General features: G+C 41.3%; 2 protein-coding genes across 3 annotated transcripts; both read right to left on the reverse strand.

Annotated features, from left to right (window-relative positions):
- Positions 1-1450: 1450 nt before the first annotated feature.
- Positions 1451-2839, reverse strand: LOC122053770 (transcription factor CYCLOIDEA-like). Its single transcript, XM_042615741.1, has one exon. It carries the CDS (start codon positions 2617-2619, stop codon positions 1786-1788), a length of 834 nt encoding a protein of 277 aa, XP_042471675.1. The 5' UTR covers positions 2620-2839; the 3' UTR covers positions 1451-1785.
- Positions 2840-20207: 17368 nt separating this feature from the next.
- LOC122053771 (cyclin-U1-1-like) lies at positions 20208-21202 on the reverse strand. Of its 2 annotated transcripts, none has more exons than XM_042615742.1 (2): positions 20682-21196; positions 20208-20583 (listed from the first exon to the last, which is right to left on the reverse strand). In XM_042615742.1, the coding sequence occupies exons 1-2, from the start codon at positions 21044-21046 to the stop codon at positions 20301-20303; spliced, it is 648 nt and encodes a 215-aa protein (XP_042471676.1). In that variant the 5' UTR covers positions 21047-21196; the 3' UTR covers positions 20208-20300. The 2 variants fall into 2 exon arrangements, with proteins under 2 accessions (XP_042471676.1, XP_042471677.1); XM_042615743.1 differs by having other exon boundaries at positions 20445-20583; positions 20678-21202.
- Between the last annotated feature and the right edge of the window lie 228 nt (positions 21203-21430).

The following is a 21430-nucleotide window of genomic DNA, read 5'->3' on the forward strand; positions in this document are numbered from 1 at the left end:
TATACTATTATTGTTGGAAAGGTATAGTTATTTGTGTTAATCATGGCATTCAATCAAATATCATGAACTGTTTCTGAATCAAGAAGACAAAAAGGAGACACGCCAATCTTTTCAGATTCCTAGGGCAGAAATTGCAGCTTCGTGATAAAATTATATCTTTGAAAGATGACAAGCGAGCAATATCTCTTGGCCAGCTATCTCTTTTCAACAAGACACTTCGACATGAAAACCTCTCAATATGACAAACAGACAAAGCACACATGCTTAATTCACGACATTTGGAAATTAACCTGTCAAAACGGGAGGTGAGGAATGAGTTAAATCGCTCTAAAATATCCCAAGCCAATGCAAGATGAGCATTTACTGTCTGGCATCCACAACTGTACTATTCATGACACTTAGGGTTTATAACATGCATTTGCATCAACAATGACAACAAAGGGTAGGCTTATCTAGCTATTAGAAGGATGTGTAATGAAGACGAATACAATTTTTGCAAGAGTTTGAATTCATAATTGAAGTTATATAACCAACTTTTCATATGCATGCAAAAATATTAGTGACCAATTAACCTTAATAAGTATGTTCAGCATAAAAAATTTAGGTACAAGCTAAATCTAGTTAGATATGGTTGCTAAAACCGCACTCTCATATTGTATGCAAATTATATAAAGATCAAATAGCTTACAAGTGACAGATTATATGTCATCATTTAGTGTCTAGAGAAGAAATACATGTTTCAGACATCTATTTTAGTTCAACATTAAGCATTAGTTAACTTTGTATAATTGATTTTTTTTTATCACCTTTGAGATTACATTTTTTTTTTTTTTGGCTTCTTGGTTGAAGCATGAACAGCCTACAGAGACTTTAGACATATTCTACAAATTGATGACATTCTTAGCATTGGCATGAAAAAGCATGAATGGTTTACAGTAATCCAAATTGGTGCTCAATAGATTCTATTCATTTTCACCCTAATTAACTACTGTGCTAGGTCTGACTTAGTTATCTCATACAAGCACTATATTAACTAAATTAAACAAGAAAAGAACAGATATCATATTAACTTTATCAGTAATGCCAAGAAAGATGGACAACTAAGGCTGGCAAATTACATTATTTGCTTAGTCCTGCAATATCTTTTAAACATAACAATAGCCTAAACAAAGATTATACAAGTTGAATCATTTGTTAGATCAAATATTTTTAGGATGATACAATTGAATTATTCTTAATTATCTGTTTCTGACTTGATTTGATCAACGTCCTAGGTCGACCAAAACAGAAATTATACCACGAAAGTTTTTTTTTTCTGTCTTTTTTGGGATAAAAAGATAAGCCAAATTTCACTTTCTATACATTTAATTTGCAGAAAATGTCAATATTAAAGGCAAGCTATCACCGTGATCTTTCACAATGCAGATGGAAATGGAAACGAACTCAGCTTCATGGTACAATATTGCATAAATTTAAATTACCACCAAATTAAACCTACACCACCATTAAGAACAACAATACTGAAACTTAAATTAATTAGGCAGACAATGAATAGAATATGCGCAAACATCAGCCAAGAAAATGCACTTCTTCTTTGTTACCTAAGAAGCCTATCGCTACCCTTGAAATTTGCGGCCTCCTCCTCCTCCTCCTTCTCCTCATCCTCCTTCCTCCTCCTCCTTCTTCTTGTACATGAGGCACAATGAAACAAGGTCGTCTGGCTACACTCGTACACCTCAGTGACACACACAGAAATCTTCTCCACGCTCGTGATTATTTCAGAGGTCAAAACTGGTGGTGCTCGGAGCTGTTAGTCTTCTTCTTTTCCATCGTTCTCTCCCTTGCCCTAACTCTCGCTTTCTCTCTCGACTCCCTCGTGAATCTTCCATCAAGCGAAGCTTCCACTGCAAACCGAGAATGTCCCTTGGGTTTAGACGGAGGAGGAAACAGTGGCGTGACGTCAGTGGTTGGCATGGCCTTGGGGGTGGAGTAACTGGAGACTACTTCGCACTCGGATGAAGCAGACGACTGGGTGGTCCAGAAAATGCCACTACTGTTGAGGGTTTGGGTGTTTGTATTGTTGAGCGCAGAACATGTAGCGAGGAGATCGATGGCGGGCTTGGACTGGTGGAGCAGCCAATTAATGGTGTGGCTCGCCTTGTCGAAGCCGAGCATGTCCTGGAGACGGAAGAACTGGCGGGCGACTCCGAGGGAGAGCCGCATCCGCCGGTCCCTCAGGCCTTGGGAGGTGAGTATCTTGCTGTGTCGGTCGGTTCTGAAACGCTTTCGCCGGTTGCTAGGTTCCGTCCCTGCAGCCGGTTTTGCAGCTGCAGGACCGGCAACCTCCTTGGCCGCTGGATGAGGAAGAGGCGGAGATGGCGCTGCTGCTACCACCGACACACCGTCAAGGGAGGCCTCGAGCAGGGAATCGTAGTTGGAGGTCGAGAGATCAGAGAAGGAAGGAGAAGAGATGGAGGAGAAGCAGTAGGGGTGGGGGTACGGGTAGGGGCTGAGGTTGAGAGTGGAAGGGGACGTGCTGAACACAACTTGCTGGTTCGGAGAAAAGGACTTCTCTGGATCTAGAGTTGAGGATTGAAGAGGATAAGGCGGCATCTTCATGAGCTTACAAGATTTGCGGCGTAGAATTGGAAAGCGAACGAGTGTTGCCTTGACTCAACTAGCTGCCTTGATCAATCTATTCCCATTTCCCAGTAGTGGAAAGAGAGATAAAGGAAAGGAAGGGATGGGATGGGATAGAAGGTAGGAGGAGACTGAGGACAGGCGGACAGGGACAGTGACTGGGTCGGGAAGAAGCTAAGCTAACGATGATATGAGAAGAGACGAGCGGGGGCTAGAAAAAGGGGACGAGGGGGGTTGGCTTGGCATGTAAAGCGCCAAGTATTCTATAGGTATTCGTTACTCACACTGACTTGTACTACGTAGGGCATTAATTGCACGATGGCATAGCATGTCCACCCCTCTAAACTTACCAATGAATTCGTGTATCAATAGTAGCGCGGAAATTTCTCTCAAAAAAAAGTACTGCGGAGAGAGAGGAAAAAATTAGTTGTTAATTTGTTTTCCTGTTAAAGTTAAATATCTACAGTTGTACAGGGTGAACCTTTTTTGTAAAAAAAATTATTTTTGCATGCGTTTAGTGTAGGGTAGTAGTGTATCTTATATAGATACAGCTGTATAGTGAAAACTTCACTTCATATGTATATATATATTATATATACATACAAAAAGTTGTATTATATATAAATATAAATTATATAATTACTCGAGCTATAGTGCAATCAACTTCTTAATACCAACTACGTCCTGATAAAGTTGACAGGAATCCCACATACTAATAAAGTTGATAAGAAGCCATTTTCTAATCGCAAGGACTACTGTATGGTTGTAAACTTTTCCATTGAGAAATCCTATACCCTGATTTATTTATTTTATAAATTTAAATGTTTAATTATATAAATTGATTAATTTTAAAGATGATGAAACTAATCTTATAAAAAAATTGATTAATATTTCGAAACGTATTCACGTTAAAAATCAGTGACAATCGACCTCCATAATCGACTCATCATTATACACTACATATAGTTCTCTTAGAACGGTCTAGTGATTAGCTCATGAGATGTTGTCATCATAAAATTTGAGATTCAAATTTCGATAAAATCAAGGTAAATGTCTCTCTTATATGTTAATCATTATTTCAAAGATTAGTAGTCGTCCGTAATTTATCTTTTCTGTATTATCCCTGAGATAAATTGATAAAAATATTAAAATAAATATATTCATTTTTTATCATCATCATGAGTATTAAAATCATGGACAGTAGTCGCTCTGCTAAGTCGGGACGCCCGAACCCACTTAATTAATCGTATTTTATGCTATTTTTAATATTTTCTCTGATTATCCATCAAACATTTCTACCACCGTCGAGAGGCATCCTAAAGGCATACTTGCTATACGAGATCTAAGGTAACCTGCAGAAAGAACGTTATCTACAAATTTTTTAGGATAATTTGTCTTTTGCTTTAATAAAAAACAGTATAAGGGAAAACTATGTTTTTTCAATAGATAGAAAACTCTTTTTCACATATATTTAATTTTAAATTATCTTTAAAATATTTTTAAAAATATTTATAAATCTGATATAAAATAATAATTTTTCACTTCTAGATTGAAAAATGTCTAATGATCTGCATATAATGGTGAGATCCGATAAGGTTAGGTAGTCAGAAGTTAAGAGGACGTGATAGTCAGAAGTCAAGAGGGCATGACAATCAGAAGTCAAGGAGATGTGGCAATCAACAGCTATGAAAAGAGGAAGTAAGACCGGGCGACAACGTTACCAACATGATTCCCGGTCGGGTTTTCACAGATTGGGACTCCATATATGAGACCTCTTGATCTAAGACTTGGTAGACAGGCGGGGTGATACCTGACTGGGATTTGATTGGTCAGGCTCTCACGACCTAGTTGTATCTAGGTCTAGTTCTTTCAGTAAGCTAATTTTCGGTTAGCCAACTCTCGGTCGGCTCCTGGACGATCTCTCCACAGCTCTCGACCTCCCAAGGTCTGGGCCAGGTGTTATACCCGACTGATCATCCCAAGCTGCCTTATTTATACCCGGTCGGGACAGAAGGTGCTACATGACAACAAAATTAGGGAATTATAATCGTCTGTCAGAGAATAACTGCTAAGTGTCAGCGAACATTCCAACGGTCTGCAGCCACCTGCGAATGGAACCTTCCTTTAGTTTACAGAAGGATGTCATGTGTCCTCCATTACCTGACAAGTTCTGACACCCGACATTCTCTGATATCAGTCAGGTTCCAGAAGGTACGCACTGTCATATAAAGAAGGAGGTCCTTTCCCTCATGTAGGTACGCTCTCTCACACATTCGCACTTGTCTTCTACTTTATTTCTCCTTCGTACACTGTTCTTCTGGGAAAAAGTACCAGATTTGAGCGTCGGAGGGTCTGATCCGGGGACTTTTTCCTTGATTTCTGGCCTCTAATGCTCGTGTACTTGTCTGAGTGTGCGCAAAGCTCAGGTACCATCGGCTTAGTCATCGTCGTCCATCAACGTTACGTGGGAGTCCATTTTTGGAAGCGCATACGAGAAAGGTGTCTCAGTCGCCCCCCCCTCCCTCCTCAACCCCGGTCAACACCAGCAATAGCTCACCCAGCCTTCATCTGACTCAGATTCCGGATAGGATCAATTTGGCGCCATCTGTGGGAATCTTCTCCACATGTTCTAGAACGTGAAGATAGAGGATATTGGACGAATCAACGTGACCATGACGGTAAGGGAGTACGAACTGTTCAAGGAAGCTAAGAGACGAGCGGCTTCCGAAAAATAGACTACTGCCTTGCGACAATACAAAATGCTTGCTGTTTCCAAGGACCCGACTCATGTGTCCGACAGAGGGTCTAAGAGGAAGCAACCTAAGGAGTTCCCCCTGGCCTTCTACTGGGAACCAGTCCCAGACTACTACCATAAGGGTCTGGACTGTTATAATAAGAAAGAGCAACTGCAGGCCTCTATAATGGAAAGCTCCCTGCCCAAGGACTCACAGAAGGGGAAAGTCATAGTCCTCAAGGAGGAGCCCCGAGGGGAATCCGATGAGCAAGTGCCATTCTCTCTAAGGGTACTAGAGAAGAAGCTACCGAAGGGGTACAAGCCCTGGCCATTGGAGAATTCGATGGCAGTAAAGATCCGGAGGATCATCTCTACAAGTTCAGGAACGCTGCGCTGTTGCATCAATATAGCAATGTTATTAAGTGCCGAGTATTCTTGAATACTCTATCTGGCTTGGCATAGAAATGGATTGATGGCTTGCCGAACGAATCCATCACCTGTTTTCATGATTTCAAGACTGTCTTCTTGCGTCACTTCGCCAACAGCAGGAAGTACCAGAAGACAGACAACCGTCTCTTCGCTCTTAAGTAGGGGTTGAACGAGCCCTTGCGAAGTTATATCAAGCGCTTCAACTAGGTGGCTCAGGATCCCATCTGCCACCTCGGAAATATTGATGAGCGTCTTCTCTCATGGACTAGTAGAGGGAGAGTTCTTCTAAGATATCATTCGAGATCCCGTGAAGAACTTCGATGAGATGCTCGGGAAGGCAGCTAGCTATATCAACGTGGAGGATGCTCAGGCTGCTCGGCGCAAAGCAGACAAGGTGCCTACTCCCGCCAACAAGCCAGAGAAGAGGCCGCCCCACCCACCAGCTCAGCCTCTTCCACGCAACGGGGATGCCCCACCGCCCTTCCCACCTAGTTAGGATCCCAAGCCGGCGCAATGTGTGGCAGTCGTTCAACCCCCAAGGCCCGGGCAATGAGGACGACGTTATTGCACTTACCATCAGTCTCACACTCATGCCACAAGTGATTGCTTCCAGTTCACTCGAGACTGTCGGCTAGCAGCCGAGCTGGGCCTGCCTCCACCTGAGATCGCACCCAGGACTCAGTAGAGGATGTTGGTCGGCCAATAGCTCGGGGCAGGTCAGTCTAGTAAACCCCTGCCCGACAATACGAGACAAGGAAATCAGCAGCCTAGCTGCAACTTGAAGCCAGGGGAAGTCCGGGAAGAGGAGAACAGTGGAAACGCGGCCATTCGCGAGATCAGTATAATCTCAGGAGGGCCTACAGATGGAGACTCTGCTAGGGTTCAAAAGTCTCATGAGTGACGCTTGGAGATACACGCTGTGGGGTGCAACCCGGAGCAAGTCGCGAGGCCCGTCATCAGCTTTGGGCCACGAAACCTGGAGGGGCTCGAGCTTCCTCATGATGATGCCCTAATAATCAAAGTCGTCATCGCCAACAGTCGCGTGACCAGATTTTTCGTAGATACCGGAAGCTCTGTCAATGTGTTGTTCAGGAGCACATTCGAGAGCATGCAAATCGATGTCGGTGAACTCCAGCCCGTGGCTACTTCATTGTATGGTTTTACCAGCAATGAAGTATGACTCATGGGCTAGATCAAGCTAGCCATATCTTTGGGTAGCGAGCCCCTGGTGAGGACGCAGAGGAGCACCTTCATAGTAGTGGATTCGGCATCCTCATACAACGTCATCTTAGGAAGACCAACACTGCATGAGTTCCAAGCGGTAGTTTTCACTTTTCATCAGAAGATCAAATTCCCTGTGGGAGACCAGGTCGGGGAAGTTAGAAGGGAGCAATTGGTCTCTTGCAGGTGTTACATTGACATGGTGAAGGTGGAGGCTCGCAAGGCTCAGTGAACCTAGGATGGCGGGATCCACGTCATTCAAGAGGAGCCTGTGCTTATAGCAGAGGAGTTCATCCCTTGGGAGGAGGTCCAGCTCTATTCTGAACGCCCGGAGAGCCTCACCCGCATATCAACCGACCTTCCTATCGAAGTCAAGACGGACCTAGTCCAATGTTTGACTCACAATAGGGATGTCTTCGCTTGGTCACCCGAAGAGCTACCTGCCCGAGGTGGTCGAGCACAGATTACACGTTCTGCTTGATTCCCAACCAGTTAAGTAGAAGAAGAGGAATTTCTCGGTCTAGCAAAATAAGATCATCCGAGCTGAGGTGGACCAGCTCAAGAAAGCAGGTCACGTTAGAGAGGTACAATTCCCCTCCTGACTCTCTAATGTGGTCCTAGTAGCTAAACCCAATAATAAGTGACGAGTTTACATCGACTTTCGAGATCTTAATCGCGTCAGCCCCAAGGACTGCTACCCGCTGCCCAGGATTGATCAGATGGTGGACTCGATCTCAGACTATGGAAGGATTTGCATGCTCGACACTTACCAAGGATACCACCAAATCCCTTTGGCACTAGAGGATCAAGAGAAGGTTAGCTTCATCACGACAGACGGTACTGATAACCATGATTTTGCTACACTATTTTGATACATAATACATGTTTTTAATGATCTTGTTCATAGATGAAATCTATATTGACATCATAATTCATGCATTGCATTTATCTTGGACTTAATTACAAATTAATTTATTTTCATGGTATTTGATGCTAATATTTTGATATTTTCTTTGTAGGTGTCAAAAGTGTCATGGATCCGATCATATCAGACCACATTTACAATCAAATCTAGGGCTAAATAAGACGATCAAGCTTTGGAGTGATTTGGATAGTCCATCGAAGATCGGAGAGATCTGAGCCATCCGTCAAGGATCTGGTCCATCCAAGCTAAGAGGAAATACATCACAGCCATTGATGAAGACCCAGAAGCTTTTGATCCAGATCTGAGAAGTTCTCACCGTTGATCAAGACTCGAAGCAATCTGGACCGTCCGATCAGATGTGAGGTTGATTTAAATCGCGTGAGAAGCTACAGTGTTCCCTGAGCTCGGCGTTTCCTCGCGATAATCTACTATTCATCCTTCTTCTTCAGCGACGTCGAAGCCTCCCTTCCACATTTCGGATCCAAGATTGAACTTCTTCATCTCCGGCAAGCTTCCGATGAACCGACGACCAGCAATCGAGGTACAAATCAAGTTTTGAGGGCGTTCCCCGATCCTTAATTTCTCTTCCGCAATCCACAACAACTACAGATTAGAGGGCGTTCCCCAGATCTGTGGGATCCAGTCAATCATCGGAGCTCGAAGGGTGTTCCCAAAAGCCTCTACATCATTTCCACCTCTACAGCTATTGAATCGATCCGATTAATCGATTGAAGCACCTCTGCTCTTCGATGGTTGGCAAATTCAGTGACTCACAGCTAGTTAGGGCATTCCCAGAAGTGTAACACTCATAGGATCCCTAATGATTTCATATGAATTGTTGCATGAATTAGAATAGGCTTTATATGGTTTTTTCCAAAATAAAATAAAAATAGAACCAAAAATAGGCATGACTAAGGTTTGAACCTTGGACCTCTTGTTAGATGCATGTATGTGATAACCAGTAGCCCCAGCAGGGGTGTGCTGTTATAAAAGAGAGGGAAATTGTAGTTAAAGGTAGGGAAAGAGAAGACTCCCTTTCACTAAGAAGGAAAAATTTAAGTTTTCTTCTTCTTCTTTCAATGAGAAGTTGGTTTTGCCTTCTTCCTTCATTGAGAATAAATAGGAAAATAGGAAAGAAAACTTCATTTTTGCTTCCCTCTTCCTCCTTCCTCCTCCTCTCCACCGAAATCAAGCCCTCCTTCCTCACCATTGCCGAACCAAGCTAAGGTCTCCTTCCTAGGAAAGCTTCACGAGACAAGGGTATTCTCTTAGTAAATCAAGTGAGAGGATGTAAGTATGCCCCTCACCTGCAGTACAAGTAGCTTCTACATGTTTCTACGCTTAAAGAATTCTTGAAAACCTAGAATCTTACCTTATAGATTTCGGCCAAGATGAGAAAATAAGGTTAAGATGTCATCTATGATTTCTAGAGGTCTTCATGATTTATGTTGGTTAAAAACTTGGAATCATGTACCTAATAGGTTTCGGCCAAGAAGAGATAAAGGGAATAGAGAAATTTAAAACCTAAATCATGCTGGCTTATGATTCCTCATGATATGACATCCATTATATGATGTTAGTTTAAAGTCTTTCATGCTATATATTGCTTAGAAATTAGATTCATGCTTTTAGGGTTTCGGCCAAGAAGAGATAAAAAGGAATTAGAGGAAATTAGAAACCTAACTATGCTTGCTTATGATTCCTTATTATGTATAACCACTATAGGATGTTAGTGTGAAGTTTTCATATTTTATGTTGCTTAAAAATCTATATCATGCTCCCTTAAAGTTTTTGGCCATGAAAGAATAAAAAGGATTAAGGAAAATTTAGAAACTTAACTATGCTTGCTATGATTCCTTATGATGTGTAACCCATTATATGTTGTTAGTTTAAAGTTTTTCATGCTTTATATTGCTTAGAAACTAGTACCATACTCTTAGGGTTTCGGCCAAGAAGAGATAAAGGGATTAAGTGAAATTTAAGACCTAAATTATGCTAGCTTGTGATTCCTCATGATGTGCAATCCATTATATGATGTTAGTTTAAGGTATTCATGCTTAAATGTTGCTTGAATAACCCATAATCATGTTTGTATGTTTCGGCCAAGGTTTGGAAATTAGGGTTAGGAGCTCATTTATGCTTGCTAAGAGTCTCACTTGCTATGTTATATATGGTGTGATCTTAGTTAAAGTTTCATGCTTAGATGTTGCTTGAAAAACCTAGAACCATGGCTTGTAAGTTTTGTCCAAACTAAGAAAGCTAGGGTTTATGTTATGTGCACTTCATGCCATCACGTTATGACTTTCTATGATATGCTATGTGTTAGGTGCACTTATGCCATCATGTTATGATTCCTATGATATGCTATATGTTGTGTGCACTTCATGCCATCATGTTATGATTCCTATGATATGCTATATGTTATGTGCACTTCATGCCATCATGATATGATTCCTATGATATGTTATATGTCATGTGCACTTCATGCCATCATGTTATGACTCTACATGCTATGCTATATGCTATGTTCACCTTATGACATCATGTTATGGTTATGCAAGGCTTATGTAAGATGAAAGGCCCAAGAGATGTTTCCCTTAAGTTGGGATTAAGAGCACTCTTCATGATAGCCTAAGAGATGCTTCCCTTAAGTTGGGACTAAGAGCACTCTTCATGATATGACAAGAAACATGATATGCTATGATATGACAAGAAACATGATATCCTATGTTATGACAAGAAACATGTATGCTATTTTACTTTTATATGGCTTGTACCAGGGATGGGCTCCTAAGTTTCCCCTAGGTCGATGGTCTATGAAACGAGCCTAGTAAAAGGGATGGGCTCCTAAGTTGCCCCTAGGTCGATGGTCAATGAAACGGGCCTAGTTCCTAGTAAGTTCCAGATTAGCTACCTTGGATCTACTTAGGATGCGCGCATTCATGCATGTATGTGGTTCAAAGTCGGGCCCTCATGTTGAGATTATGTTTAAGTACTTATATGATATATGTTTTCAAAAGAACATCTCGCATATATTCATTTCATGCTACATGATACATGTTTTCAAAAGAACATCTTGCATCTACATATCTCATGCTATATGATTTCTTATGCTTTAGGTAGATGCTCTCTTGAGATGTTTCATACTATATATGCTTATGCTTCCATATGCTATGATTTATGCTCTTTTGAGATAGGTTTATGATGCCTAGATGAACATGCTATTACCTTATGCTTATGCTCTCACATGTTATTTTATGATTGGATTGAGTATGCCACTACTTTATGCTAGCATGTAAATGTTCAAGTTATAGGTTGAATAAATGAATATGTCACTACTACATGTTTAATTCATGATTCATGATTTTTGTGAGTAGGAAAGGATTTTACTAAGCCTATGTGCTTATAATTTTACTTTTCCTTGTACTGCAGAGAATGGAAAAGAATGACTAAACTAAAGGGAGCAGCAGGAAGGGCAAAGATGTGTGTGGAAGTGGCATGGTGGATGAAGATATGTTTTGTGTGTCAAAAATTATATATGTTTTAAAATATGCATGTGAACTATTCTATGTTTTCTACCTTAGGTTTTGATGGTTGCTACAATATAATAACTTGAACATGTTTAACCTGTTTGGATAATTATGTTTCCACTTGTTCACATGCTACTTTCTAAGTAAAGTTATATGCATGAATGCTAGCATGTTCACATGATATGTTGAAAGGATTAGCAAGTTAACATGTTTAATAGGTTGCATGACTACCCTGTTCACATGTTTAGTTAAAAATGCTACTATGATAGTATGATCATGTAGTTCTCCATGCCATGTCATGTTAACATGTTTATATGAGTATGATGATATGATGATATTATTAAAAATTTAAATTACTTTCGCTGCCATGATTTCATATTTATGCATGTATGTATGTTTAAAGTAACCCCGTCCTTCCTAAGGTAGTAGTGGAGGGGCGGGCGTTACAGTTTGGTATCAGAGCAGGTCTGCCTTTCCACTACACACACATCAAGCCTCCATCCTGCCGCTCCAAGTAAGAATTTCTATGCCATCTTTATGCCTACTCTATTTCTTTTATGCATGATAAGAAATGCTTTAATCTAAGTATGCATGCCTACTCTATTTTTTTAATTATGATAAGGAATGTTTTAGTCTAAGTATGCATGAAGGTAGGGTAGGAATGATGATAACTTATGCTAAGCCATGTTAAGAATGATAATGACCTTATGCTAGCCTGGTTAGGAATAATAATAACTTATGCTAGCCTTGTTGTCATTTATGAAGATAAGCATGGCTAGAAGACACAATACCAGAGCCAATGAGGCGGTACCCCCACCTGATCTGATGCATGTAGTCACAAAGCTTCAGCGTCATGTCACAGAACAACAGCAAGTAATAGATACTCTGATGAATCAGCAGAGGAACACTGCCACCCCACAAATACCAGTCGTACCTACAGCTGTACCAGTACCACTGGCACCAATACCACCGGTAGGCCCTGCCCTAGTGGCTCGACAAGAGGTGTCCCTAATTCAGTGGCAGAGGTTGAAGCTAGAAGGTTTCTCTGGTAACTGCGAACCATGGGACGCTCAAGCCTGGTTCAAGACTGTGGAGAGCATAGTAGAACTATTGGACTGGCCGGAACATGAGAAAGTCAAGTGTGCATCGTTCTGCCTTACGGGTAATGCCAGAATGTGGTGGGACAGAGTCAAAGCAAAGAGACAAGTAAATCAAATGAGATGGACGGACTTCGAAACTGAATTTTTCGAAGAATTCTTCCATATGCGTGTGACGAACAAGCACTACGACGAGTTCACCGAGTTCCGGCAAGGTGACCTATCAGTTAATGAAGTTGTGAAGAGATTCAACTGACTAGCGCGCTTATGCCTAGAGCTGGTCAGTACAGAAAGAGAAAGGGTCAGACTCATGCTGAAGATGCTCAGACCCGAGATAGCTCTGAACGTGGCCGGTAGAGTTAATAGACCGCAGACTGCAGAAGAGCTAATCAACAGTACCCTGATCACCGAACACTACTTGAAGGCGCCAAACGAGGGCAAAAGTCAAGCCCAGTCGGGAGGACAGAAATCTCAAAGCACCAGAGCCAACTGGAAAGGAAACCACAGTGGCAAGAAAAAGCAATGGAACGACTCTAAGAGTGGTCCAGCGAGCAAGCAACCTATGTTCCCTCAGTGTACCACATGTGGAAAGAAGCATCCTGGAAAATGTCATATGGGTACAAGTAGGTGCTACAACTGTGGATTGGAAGGACATATGGCTAGATACTACCCTACTCAGGTTCAGACACCTCCTCAGCAGTATTTCCAGAACCGAGGTGCTCCTTCACAGCTACACCAGATACAGACTGCGATAGAAGGCCCTCAGATAAGCCAAGGGAGATTGGAAGCCCCGCCAGTTACAACGAATGCTAGGATTTTCTCCCTCACCAAGGAAGATGTGGCGAATGATTCTACGGTTGTCACAGGTCAGATATTTATTTCGATCAAGACGCCTTCTGTATTATTTGATATTTCAACACTGCCTCTCGTCTCTACACCTTTCACAAGGAAGATAGACATACCACAAGCTTTAGATTGCAAGTTACCACACTCCCTCGAGAGAAGTGATGTCGCTACTCATATGTGCGAGTCACATCGAAATCGCAGAGAGAACTCTATTGCGACTTAATAGTGCTCGACATGCGGGATTATGATATTATATTGGGCATGGATTTCCTGAAAGTGCTCGATCTTGATCACAGAAAAGAAAAGTGGTCTTTCGGCTCGCAGCGAGCCGATGTTTAAGTTTATTGGGAAGCGAGGAATGTGTTACATTCGAAAATATGTCGACGACTCTCTACCGACAATAGCACCAAGCCGATTCGACGATATATTGGGAAGCAAACCGTGACCCAAGCATCAAAGGATCAAGCAAGAGATATTAGAAGGAAAGAATGACGGTTCTGGCGTGCGAGGAGTATTATACCTCAGGGACCGCTTATGCATTCCCGACGATCCAGAGTTAAGAAAAAAGATACTGGAAGAAGCTCATGCAACACCCTATGCGATGCATCCTGGATCAATCAAGATGTATCAAGACTTGAAAAAGAAATTCTGGTGGTTCGGTATGAAAAGAGACGTGACTCAGTATGTCAGTACATGCCTGACCTGTCAGAGAGTTAAAGAAGAACACCAGAGACTTGGAGGAGTACTGCAGCCAATTCAGATTCCAGAATGGAAATGGGAGGACATTTCTATGGATTTCATCTCCGGACTACCCAAAACGATGAACGATTACGATGCTATATGGGTAATCGTGGACAGATTGACAAAATCCGCCCACTTCCTAGCAATCAAGATGACCTACTCAATTGAGCAACTGGCTCAATTATATGTCAGGGAAATTGTTAGATTACATGGGATTCCTAAGACCATCATTTCTGATAGAGATGGTTGCTTTGTTTCACATTTCTGGGAATGTGTTCAGAAGGCTCTTGGTACGAAGTTATTGTTCAGTACTGCCTTCCACCCTCAGACCGACGGACAAACAGAAAGGGTGAACCAAGTACTAGAAGATATGTTACGAGCTTGCGCCTTAGACTTTAAGGGGAGTTGGTGCCGATATCTATGCTTAGCAGAATTTGCCTACAACAATAGCTACCAGGCTACTATTGGAATGGCGCCTTACGAGGCTTTGTACGGGAGGAAATGTAGATCCCCTATATGCTGGTACGAAGGTGACGAAAAGAAGGCGATGAGATTCCGAACAGATTTCATTGACAACACCACCCGTGCTATACAGAACATCCGCCAAAGAATAGAAACTGCTCAGAGTCGATAGAAGAACTATGCAGATAAGCGGCGTAGGTCGTTGGAATTCAGTGTCGGGGATTCGATATTTCTCAAGGTAGCTCCTATGAAAGGAGTGATGAGATTCGGAAAGAAGGGAAAACTAAGCCCGCGCTATGTGGGACCCTATCAGATTCTGAGAAGAGTCGGCAAGGTAGCTTACGAACTAGAGTTGCCCCCGGAGATGTCGGTGATTCACAACGTGTTCCATGTTTCAATGCTCAAGAAATGTATTCCTCGCACAGACCTAGTGATCGAACCATAGACAGTGCAGGTTCAAGAGGACCTAAGTTTTGAGAGCCGACCGGTTCAGATATTAGATCGAGATGTCAAAAGACTAAGGAACAAAGAGGTGCGCTTAGTAAAGGTCCTGTGGCAAAATCAACGGTTCGAAGAAGCCACTTGGGAACGCGAAGACGATATGAAACAAAAGTACCCAGAGTTATTTTAAATTCGAGGACGAACTTTTATGAGGTATGGGGGACTGTAACACCCATAGGATCCCTAATGATTTCGTATGAATTGTTGCATGAATTAGAATAGACCTTATATGGATTTTTCCAAAATAAAAGAAAAATAGAACCAAAAAGAGGCATGACCAAGGTTTGAACCTTGGACCTCTTGTTAGATGCATGTATGTGATAACCAGTAGCCCCAACAGGGGTGTGCTGTTATAAAAGAGAGGGAAATTGTAGTTAAAGGTAGGGAAAGAGAAGACTCCCTTTCACTAAGAAGGAAAAATTTAAGTTTTCTTCTTCTTCTTTCAATGAGAAGTTGGTTTTACCTTCTTCCTTCATTGAGAATAAATAGGAAAATAGGAAAGAAAAACTTCATTTTTGCTTCCCTCTTCCTCCTTCCTCCTCCTCTCCACCGAAATCAAGCCCTCCTTCCTCACCATTGCCGAACCAAGCTAAGGTCTCCTTCCTAGGAAAGCTTCACGAGACAAGGGTATTCTCTTAGTAAATCAAGCAAGAGGATGTAAGTATTCCCCTCACCTGCAGTACAAGTAGCTTCTACATGTTTCTACGCTTAAAGAATTCTTGAAAGCCTAGGATCTTACCTTATAGATTTCGGCCAAGATGAGAAAATAAGGTTAAGAGGCCATCTATGATTTCTAGATGTCTTCATGATTTATGTTGGTTAAAAACATGGAACCATGTACCTAATAGGTTTCGGCCAAGAAGAGATAAAGGGCTTAGAGAAAATTTAAAATCTAAATCATGCTTGCTTATAATTCCTCATGATATGACATCCATTATATGATGTTAGTTTAAAGTCTTTCATGCTATATATTGCTTAGAAATTAGATTCATGCTTTTAGGGTTTCGGTCAAGAAGAGATAAAAAGGAATTAGAGGAAATTAGAAACCTAACTATGCTTGCTTATGATTCCTTATGATGTATAGCCACTATAGGATGTTAGTGTGAAGTTTTCATATTTTATGTTGCTTAAAAATCTAGATCATGCTCCCTTAAAGTTTCGGCCATGAAAGAATAAAAAGGATTAAGGGAAATTTAGAAACCTAACTATGCTTGCTATGATTCCTTATGATGTGTAACCCATTATATGTTGTTAGTTTAAAGTTTTTCATGCTTTATATTGCTTAGAAACTAGCACTATACTCTTAGGGTTTCGGCCAAGAAGAGATAAAGGGATTAAGGGAAATTTAAGACCTAAACTATGCTAGCTTATGATTCCTCATGATGTGCAATCCATTATATGATGTTAGTTTAAGGTCTTCATCCTTAAATGTTGCTTGAATAACCCATAATCATGTTTGTATGTTTCGGCCAAGGTTTGGAAATTAGGGTTAGGAGCTCATTTATGCTTGCTAAGAGTCTCACTTGCTATGTTATATATGGTGTGATCTTAGTTAAAGTTTCATGCTTAGATGTTGCTTGAAAAACCTAGAACCATGGCTTGTAAGTTTCGGCCAAACTAAGAAAGCTAGGGTTTATGTTATGTGCACTTCATGCCATCACGTTATGACTTTCTATGATATGCTATGTGTTAGGTGCACTTATGCCATCATGTTATGATTCCTATGATATGCTATATGTTGTGTGCACTTCATGCCATCATGTTATGATTCCTATGATATACTATATGTTATGTGCACTTCATGCCATCATGTTATGACTCTACATGCTATGCTATATGCTATGTTCACCTTATGACATCATGTTATGGTTATGCAAGGCTTATGTAAGATGAAAGGCCTAAGAGATGCTTCCCTTAAGTTGGGATTAAGAGCACTCTTCATGATAACCTAAGAGATGCTTCCCTTAAGTTGGGACTAAGAGCACTCTTCATGATATGACAAGAAACATGATATGCTATGATATGACAAGAAACATGATATCCTATGCTATGACAAGAAATATGTATGCTATTTTACTTTTGTATGGCTTGTACCAGGGATGAGCTCCTAAGTTGCCCCTACGTCGATGGTCTATGAAACGGGCCTAGTAAAAGGGATGAGCTCCTAAGTTGCCCCTAGGTCGATGGTCAATGAAACGGGCATAGTTCCTAGTAGGTTCAAGATTAGCTACCTTGGATCTACTTAGGATGCGCGTATTCATGTATGTATGTGGTACAAAGCTGAACCCTCATGTTGAGATTATGTTTAAGTACTTATATGATATATGTTTTCAAAAGAACATCTCGCATATATTCATTTCATGCTACATGATACATGTTTTCAAAAGAACATCTTGCATCTACATATCTCATGCTATATGATTTCTTATGCTTTAGGTAGATTCTCTCTTGAGATGTTTCATACTATATATGCTTATGCTTCCATATGCTATGATTTATGCTCTTTTGAGATAGGTTTATGATGCCTAGATGAACATGCTATTACCTTATGCTTATGCTCTCACATGTTATGTTATGATTGGATTAAGTGAGTATGCCACTACTTTATGCTAGCATGTAAATGTTCAAGTTATAGGTTGAATAAATGAATATGTCACTACTATATGTTTAATTTCATGATTCATGGTTTTTGTGAGTAGGAAAGGATTTTACTAAGCCTATGTGCTTATAGTTTTACTTTTCCTTGTACTGCAGAGAAGGGAAAAGAATGACTAAACTAAAGGGAGCAGCAGGAAGGGCAAAGATGTGTGTGGAAGTGGCATGGTGGATGAAGATCTGTTTTGTGTGTCAAAAATTATATATGTTTTAAAATATGCATGTGAACTATTCTATGTTTTCTACCTTAGGTTTTGATGGTTGCTACAATATAATAACTTGAACATGTTTAACCTGTTTGGATAATTATGTTTCCACTTGTTCACATGCTACTTTCTAAGTCAAGTTATATGCATGAATGCTAGCATGTTCACATGATATGTTGAAAGGATTAGCAAGTTAGCATGTTTAATAGGTTGCATGACTACCCTGTTCACATGTTTAGTTAAAAAATGCTACTATGATAGTATGATCATGTAGTTCTCCATGCCATGTCATGTTAACATGTTTATATGAGTATGATGATATGATGATATTATTAAAAATTTAAATTACTTCCGCTGCCATGATTTCATATTTATGCATGTATGTATGTTTTAAGGAACCCCGTCCTTCCTAAGGTAGTAGTGGAGGGGCGGGCGTTACAAGTAGCCTTGGATTTCACTTGAATAAGCTGAGAGTTCAGATCTTCGCCAGTGATTGCTTGATGGGCGTTCCTTGATTCATCTCTATTTTACAGCAAAAAGGAAGGAGTTTGAGATCGGGTTCGGTTGTGGATGATTATTAGATTTTGTTTCCTTTTGAATTGTTGATGTTCTTGCTTAGATCTGATGATCTGATTTCCTATCTTTGCAATTTTGATTGATTTCTTAGCTTTGCTCTGAATCTCCTTTAGATTTTTGTAATCAAATCCCTTGTTAAGTTGCTTAATGTGTTCATAGTTTGTTTCTTATTTTAAATTCCTGATTTCAGTTTAGTCCAGCTAGTGTTAAGTTTACTTCTTGAATGTTTGAGGAATTCTTGATCAATATATCAGATCTTAGTGATTGTGGACTGTTTTAGACATTGAATGGTTTACTTGAGTTGTGTTAACAGTTTACTTTTGTTAACTTAGTTGATTGTGGAATGAATTGAAGATTTGGTAATCGAATTAAGTGTCAAGCTTGATTGTGAAGGTGAATGAAATGCAAAATTCAGTTTGTGGGCTGTTTCATTCGGATGCTCTCCTTTGCCCATCGTCGCCTCCACTGTGGTCACACTGATCACCCTCTTCCTCTCCCTTCTTGATTGCTCTTGGACGCTTCATTATATAAGAAGAATGTATTGGTTTGTAAGCGATGCTTTGATGACACATTATGGAGGAAGATGAGGTGAAAAAAGCGTCCCTTCATCTTCCTAACGTTGCAAGTAATGCAACGTCTAACAGGAAACCCCCTTTTATAGTATCACTGTAATATCTGCTCATGCATCTTAAGACGGGGCACATTTTCCCATGCATCTTAGGGAAAGATAATCCAAAAGTGTCTCTGACACCTTTCCTTAAGCAAATATGCAAATCCCTGATGTGATAGGCTAAAAACTTCTATCATACTATTTACTTGAGGAACATGCTTTATTGTCAGTGGCACAAACCTCTAAAAGAGTATGAGGAGGTGGGTCCTGTTGTAGGCCAACCGATGGCCACTCAGCCAGGACACCCTCCGCTCGGTTGTGCTGCCCAAAGCAATCTCTTCACTTAGTCTTTTCATAATCGGAGGGCTCCTTTCGGAATGGACACACCCCCCGCTCGACAGTAACGATGGCCAAGGGAGGTATTGCCTATTTATCTCTTAGCCTTCTGTTGTTTGCCTGGCCTTGCTCGTCCGTTCGAGCATACCGCCTCGTCCTGCCATAACTTAGCTGAAAGATCGACCTTGCCTGATCTGAGGACAACGCCCCTTTATCTTTCTTGACTTTAATCTCCACGTTAACTGATTTTTCTTAATTTGACTTATTTTTAGTTGGGTCTTTCTTCATCATCGTATTACTAGGTTTATGATGCTGATCTAAACTTAATCTCATTTTTTTTCTCCATTATTTTATTTTATTTTTTACTATTCGAGTTAAGTATAAAGGAGCTTTACTAGATAACTTTGGCATATGTATGTTATTTTGCACAGGACATTCTTCATCGTGGCCAAGTCTTCTATTTTAGCATCCATCGTGGAGGTGAAGTTCCGTTGCATCATTTGAGCTCTACTCAAATTTGATAAAATTTTTAATAAATAAATTTGAACAAATCCAGTAAATAAATAACTAAGCTGAGTTCGACTTGGTATATTTTGCCACTTATGTTTATGAGGAGAATAATAATAGTAGTGCCCACGGCATTGTTCGATAATTAAACATATTTTTATCGTCAGTGTTGAAAAACAATGTAAAAAAAATAAAATAAAATAAAACTCATGAGACATTACTTTGTTCTCGATCATCAAGAATTTGTACACGGAAGCCAACCAGTTTGTAAGAGGAGAGCATCTTCACAAATCTATAGAACGGCGATGCGAGGCAGAAGGAGCGAGTCCATTGAGAAAAACTTCGACTTGATCAGTATTAATTATTTTGGTGGAAACGCGAGTCTCTACATCCTTCGTCGGCATCAGCTTTCCCATATCCACATTTAGATGGCGGCAATAGGTCTCAAACTCGCGCCAACCAACCACCAGGTTGAAGTCAAGCAAAAAGAGCAGCTCTAGTTCCATTCGGTTCAATTCCCCATTGCACACACCTCCCACCTTCGCAAAGAATGCGTTGTTGCGATGCCTGTAGTTCCGATGATTGCAGCGTAATTAATTACTCGGAAACAATTTTACAATAAACTACCTAGCTCGTCAGCGGAGGATAATTATTAACGTACGTACGTGTCGTCGAGGAACTTGGAGGCGAGGAGGAGGCCGGTGAGGACGAGGCGGTGGACGTTGCGCGAGACAACTGCGGAGCTCGGATGCTGGTGTGCAGCTCGGTCGATGTACACGTAGCTCACCACGAAGCACGAGGCGCTGCACCGAGTGTACCGATGGAGCCGCTCCATATACTTCCGTAGGTCGATCCCCGGAGGCTGCGCTCCACGGAACGCCGCGAGCCCCCTACTCTTCTTCTCCGCCTCTGTCCCCTCCTCGCTGGCGACCAGCTCGTTGCGGACCACCATCCGCTCCAGCGAGTGCGCCAGTGCCTCAAGCACGACGATCGTGGCTTCCGCGTCTTCTCCGCCAGAAACGGAGTCCATCGGCGGCTCACTCCGCCGTTGACACCATGGATACTCTATATAGAGGGATACCGTACGTTACGCGCCTCTGTTTTCCAAGTTCGGATTGGTGAATCGCTATACGCATCCTGTGGCTGGCTGCATGGTGATGAACAAGTGGTCCATGTAGGTCGATCAATTGAGTTCATTTTTTTTTCGGTGGAGTGGGAGAATTTGAGGGGGAAGATGAGGATAAGGAAGCAGTGGCGGGATTTGAAAGGGGGGCAAGAATGATCTGGCCTCCACGACAAGTAGTTTTCAAGCGCTCCACCGTGGCGTACATCGTAAATATCTATCACACGTACGCACATGGAGATGACACGGGGCATTGCTGTGCTCGCTGTTGCTCCGTCCTCTAGTCCTCTT

The sequence above is a fragment of the Zingiber officinale genome, chromosome 3A (assembly GCF_018446385.1).
Source record: "Zingiber officinale cultivar Zhangliang chromosome 3A, Zo_v1.1, whole genome shotgun sequence".
Taxonomy (NCBI): Eukaryota; Viridiplantae; Streptophyta; class Magnoliopsida; order Zingiberales; family Zingiberaceae; genus Zingiber; species Zingiber officinale.

Coding starts and splice junctions, on each gene's coding strand:
- LOC122053770 (XM_042615741.1), bottom strand. CDS start 2,619: ATGAAGATGCCGCCTTATCCTCTTCAATCCTCAACTCTAGATCCAGAG.
- LOC122053771 (XM_042615742.1), bottom strand. CDS start 21,046: ATGGACTCCGTTTCTGGCGGAGAAGACGCGGAAGCCACGATCGTCGTG. Junction 20,584..20,681: donor TCCAAGTTCCTCGACGACAC/GTACGTACGTTA, acceptor TCGGAACTACAG/GCATCGCAACAACGCATTCT.